Below are 4,823 nucleotides of genomic sequence, written 5' to 3'. Positions count from 1 at the left end.
GTCATAATTATGTGGTCAATGTAATGCCCAGCCCCAGTGTTGCATTACGAGCATGCGGCGGTAGCAGGGGATGCGACTTGATGAGAGGTACGTTCTGTACTTGCAGATGGCCGGACTATACCATCTTGCGAGACTGAACGACAGATGGTTCCGATTGGACGAGCCCTTTGTTAGTGCATTCGTGGAGCGGTGGCATCCGTAGACGCACACGTTCCACATGCCGTTCGGAGAGTGCACCATCACACTTCAAGACGTTGCATACCAGTTGGGGTTGCCAGTGGATGGACGTTACATCAGTGGTTGCCTGACAGACTTCCACGTATACATAGAGGGTGGCAGGCCAGCTTGGCAGTGGTTCCATGAGTTGCTTGGTGTGTTACCTCCCGCGAACCAAATACAAAAGTTCACAGTGAATTGCACCTGGTTCCAGGAGACTTTCAGAGAGTGCCCCGAGGGGGTAGATGAGGAGACGGTCAGGCGCTTTGTCCGTGCCTATATCATGATGTTGTTGGGCACCCAGCTGTTTGTCGATAAGTCCGGCAATCGTATTCACATCAGATAGTTACCGTTTGTGGCTAGGCTTGAGGAGATGGGTGGCTATAGCTGGGGGTCGGCGGCACTAGCATGGTTGTACTGGTGCATGTGCCGAGTGGCGAACAGACATGTCGTGAAGTTAGTCGGGCCGTTACAGTTACTTCAGTCTTGGATCTTTTGGCGGTTTCCTGGTTTTAGGCCTGCTGGGTATGATGCATTTAGCTGGCCCCTTGCCTCGAGGTACCACTATCGTATTATACTATTTATCCTTATTTTATTTATTTTCAATTTCGCATGCAATTTTATGCCTTTTAGAATCATTCATGAATGCAGTACCATGTTTAATTTCCTACGCAGGTGGTCAGGTTACAATCCTGGGATTAGCGAGAAGGGACCTCGGGTGCAGATGGCTCGACTGAGGATCGACTTGTTACATGCTCGGGATGTAAGTATGCTTAGCTCATATGTGTAGTTACTACTTCTTTCAGTTTATATGGTTTAACGAATTCGTCAAATGGATTTGATTTGCTTTTTTCAGTTTATATGGATGTCCTACAACACACCCGACGTCCTCCAGGTTGTCTATCCGGAGGTGTTGGAGCCTCGGCATACGATGTTATGGCGGTGTGTGACGTCCCTGAAATATTTTGCGGTGGTTGAGTGGCATCAGGTTGATAGAGTGTTACCGCAGTTCGGCGGCATACAGCCTCCCCCACATCCCGCCCTGAACATCGACTTCTTGATGTCGAAGGACGGGAGAGGTGGTGACCGTTGGTTCCCGTCCCATTTACAGCATTGGCATCTTCACTGGGAGACACGTGCGGATCACGTGTTACGGTTCGATGTTGTTGTTGACCCGGGACCCTCACATGAGTTCTTGGCCTGGTGGCATCAGCATGGAAAGAGGTTCTTGTCACCTGAGATGTACTTGGGGGATCCGAGAGGTATTCCTATTCCGGTTGAGGCAACGCAGAGGGGTGCCAGCCGAGTTCCAGATATGGACCGAGTTGACGACGTTCCTGACAGGCGCCGGGTTGAGAGGAGAGCTCGAGTCGGGACACATCGTAGCCAGCGTGAGTGGAGATGGCTGGACCAGGCTATGGATGAGGGTGATGAGGCCGGTAGGGGCGGTGGTCGATGACGAGGGCGTGGAGGCAGGAGGAGGGGGGCTGCTCCTAGGCAGGATAGCCCTGATTGTGGTGATCATGCCGCTGGAGGAGGAGCTCCAGTGGGGGGTGTTAGGCCCGCTCATGGCGGACATGGTGGAGAGTGGTATGGATCCGATATGGGAGATCCATCGAGCCATGCTGACACTGGGCTAGGAGAGGGGCCGCTCAGAGATTACTTCGTTGGTGTTCCCGCTGACGACTAGACACCTAAGGAGAATACGCCATGGGTGATTTCGGGATCCATGTTTTCAGAGTTTCTTGCCGGTGATGGGATTGACGCGAATTTTGGTGGATCACATTTCCTAGATGAGATCACCACCATCATGCAGGAGGATGCGGTAGCCCGTCGACGGGGACAGACGACGGGGGCACAGGCAGCGTTAGATGTCGATCTGAATGAGCCTCCCTTCGTGGGCCCTGTTTAGTCTTTCGCCTTGGGTGGGACCCCGACATCTGCACATATTGCTCCGTCACATTCAGTCGCCAGACCATCCTCGTCCAGACCCTTACATATCCAGTCTAGGGCGCCTGCACAGCCACCCCCGGAGGACGAAGAGGACGAGATCGAGGATGAGGAGCCCCTTATCCGGAGAGGTCATAGGACACGGGTCCCACGTCGTTGTGGCACGGGGTCGCACCTATTTAGATGATTTGTGATACGTGGTATATGTTATTTCGTTATCTTTGTTGTGTGTTATATATTTTTGTTATCAGTGTTATATTTTATTTTGCTATGTTTGTTGTATGTTATATATTTTTGTTATCAGTGTTATATTTTATTTCGTTAGTTCATCAGATCATGAAGCAGTGAGTTTGGCTTTGCGTTATTGTGTATCAGTGACGGTGATAACATGTGTATTTTCCTTATGTAACTTATTTCCATTATTAGTAACACATTTGACATACATATCTTCTACGAGACGGAATTTTCAGCACTGAAAACCGACTAGTTAGCAAACCTAGTACATCGTTTTCTAAAAAAAAGTACAGATGATCAAACTAAAACAAATCAGAACACAAAACCAGACATTACTATTCATTTCACCCTGCATGGCTGGGTCCTCCGGCCTGTGGACAACTCCGACGAGTGTGTCCGGGTTGCCTACAGAGGCCACATCTCTTGGGCCGGTTCGGATCTGCCTCATCCATATTGGTCCGTATTCGAGTGGACCGTGGACGACCCTCCCTCGCACGCCTCATACTCGGGTCCGGTATAACGGTCGGCTCGTCATAAGGTGGCCAGAAACCCTCCGGAATGGGAAGAGTGAATCCCATCTGATATACACTGAAAACCGAACTAAGTCGATACACCGGGTGGACGTATGGCTGCCAAGTAACACGTGAGTAGGCACAGCATGCCAATGTGTGCGGACATGGGAAATGAAGTGCCTGGAAGTATCCACAATCACATGTCTGAGAACCCAGTGAGACCCTATAGCTTCTCAGTGAGAACAAACCAGTCGGAGTCGTCTCTGCCACGGTGTACTCCGAGTTATCCCTGTCATATACAGTCACCGTGAAGCACCTAGCCGTCTTTAGATTTGCCTCGATACACTTTACCAGGTATTGACTGAATTGTTGTCCGGTACCCAGCTGGGCCTGTGCCTCCCTCCCCTTGCGGACGAATAGTTCAGCCAACCTGCCGTATGTGGCCTTCACCAGCGAGCACACAGGGAGGTTTCTGACACCCTTCAGGATTTAATTCACACACTCAGAGATATTGGTCGTCATTTACCCGAATCTGCGCCCTTCGTCACAATACTGTGTCCACAACGAATACTCAATCCTGTTCGCCCAGTCACACATCGCCGGATTCTCAGAGCGCAGAATGTCAAACCAATAATCGAACTCCACTTCGGTCTTGGCATATGCGGCGTTCACAAGAAGCCTCCGAGCATCTTTGCCCTTGAAGGTGAGGGCAAAATTTGCTGCTACGTGTCGAATGCAGAATGCACGGTATGCAGCCGGAGGTAGCCATCCCCCATCAGGAGCCTTAAGCACGGCCTTGATGCTGTTATGCCTATCCGAAATAACTAGCAGACCTGGCTGCGGTGTCACGTGCTGACGGAGGTGAGAGAGAAAGAAGGACCACGACTCAGCATTCTCACCCTCGACTAGTGCAAATGTCACAGGCAGTATGTTGGAGTTCTCGTCCTGTGCAATTGCGACAAGCAACGTTTCCCCACACTTGCCATATAGATGGGTGCCGTCAATACTCACCAACGGCTTGCAATGACGGAATGCCTCGATACAAGGTGGGAACGTCCAGAACAGCCTGTGAAAATAAGCTTGAGACTCATCGAGCTGTCCCCCAACTCGAACAGGGCATGTCCGAAGGACTGCTACTGTACCAGGCATGGTCAACTGGACTCCTAACACCCACCTAGGGAACTCGTTGTACGACTCATCCCAGTTACCATAGATGACGGCAACAGCCTTCTGCTTCGCCATCCAGACCCTCCTGTACGTCGGTCTGAATTCAAAGTGTGCGACCGTGGCATTTAGGAGCACCTTGATGTTGACGGATGCATCAGCCCTCACCATTGGCATAATGAATGTCGATATGACATGATAATCCAAACTCCTATAGTCGCTGGAGATAGAGGTGGCAAGACACGTATGCGGTCCGTTGTACCGTTTCACTTCCCAGATGCCCTTGCGCTGCCGGAGACTCAACCGAATCAACCATGTGCACCCATTCCCAAACTTAGAACACTTTCCCACATACCGGCGATAGTCAGACTCAATTACCTTGTATTGTACCCCTCGACAGATGCTGTAAGTCTTCACACTCAACAGGGCCTCATCTTTATCCTGGAACTGCTGACCAACCTGGAACTCTGTCATACCAGCAGACCCGTTTGCATCTCTAGCGCCAAATCCAGCAGCCTGCCCAGGAAGCCCATCCTGCCTCATGGCATCCAGGTCCAATGATGAAAAATGGGGTGGGTACTACTGTGTGCCAGAACTAGATCCACCTGCAGCCCCTCTCGGGTCACTCGCTCCGAGGTCATCGCCACTGTCATCGGCAATCAGATCCGGCTTAACATCATTATCATCTGGATCATCAAAGAATCCGCTCCAACACCAGCCGGTGTAGCACAATGTAATGAGGTCGGA

The 4,823-nt window shown here is 50.9% G+C and overlaps 1 protein-coding gene across 1 annotated transcript; it reads right to left on the bottom strand.

The window, feature by feature from the left end:
• Nucleotides 1–2,744: 2,744 nt before the first annotated feature.
• LOC112777929 (uncharacterized) lies at nucleotides 2,745–4,619 on the bottom strand. The gene is made up of 5 exons (XM_025822308.1): nucleotides 4,536–4,619; nucleotides 4,339–4,454; nucleotides 3,948–4,176; nucleotides 3,439–3,857; nucleotides 2,745–3,384 (listed from the first exon to the last, which is right to left on the bottom strand). The coding sequence occupies exons 1-5, from the start codon at nucleotides 4,617–4,619 to the stop codon at nucleotides 2,745–2,747; spliced, it is 1,488 nt and encodes a 495-aa protein (XP_025678093.1).
• Nucleotides 4,620–4,823: the final 204 nt, after the last annotated feature.

This window comes from Arachis hypogaea, chromosome 19 (assembly GCF_003086295.3).
Source record: "Arachis hypogaea cultivar Tifrunner chromosome 19, arahy.Tifrunner.gnm2.J5K5, whole genome shotgun sequence".
Classification (NCBI taxonomy): Eukaryota; Viridiplantae; Streptophyta; class Magnoliopsida; order Fabales; family Fabaceae; genus Arachis; species Arachis hypogaea.
The sequence above is the reverse complement of the archived record's forward strand: the minus strand, read 5'-3'. Positions and strand labels throughout refer to the sequence as shown.

Coding starts and splice junctions, on each gene's coding strand:
- LOC112777929 (XM_025822308.1), bottom strand. CDS start 4,619: ATGAGGCAGGATGGGCTTCCTGGGCAGGCTGCTGGATTTGGCGCTAGA. Junction 3,858..3,947: donor CGTTCCCACCTTGTATCGAG/GCATTCCGTCAT, acceptor GCAATTGCACAG/GACGAGAACTCCAACATACT. Junction 3,385..3,438: donor GACGAAGGGCGCAGATTCGG/GTAAATGACGAC, acceptor GAAGGGTGTCAG/AAACCTCCCTGTGTGCTCGC.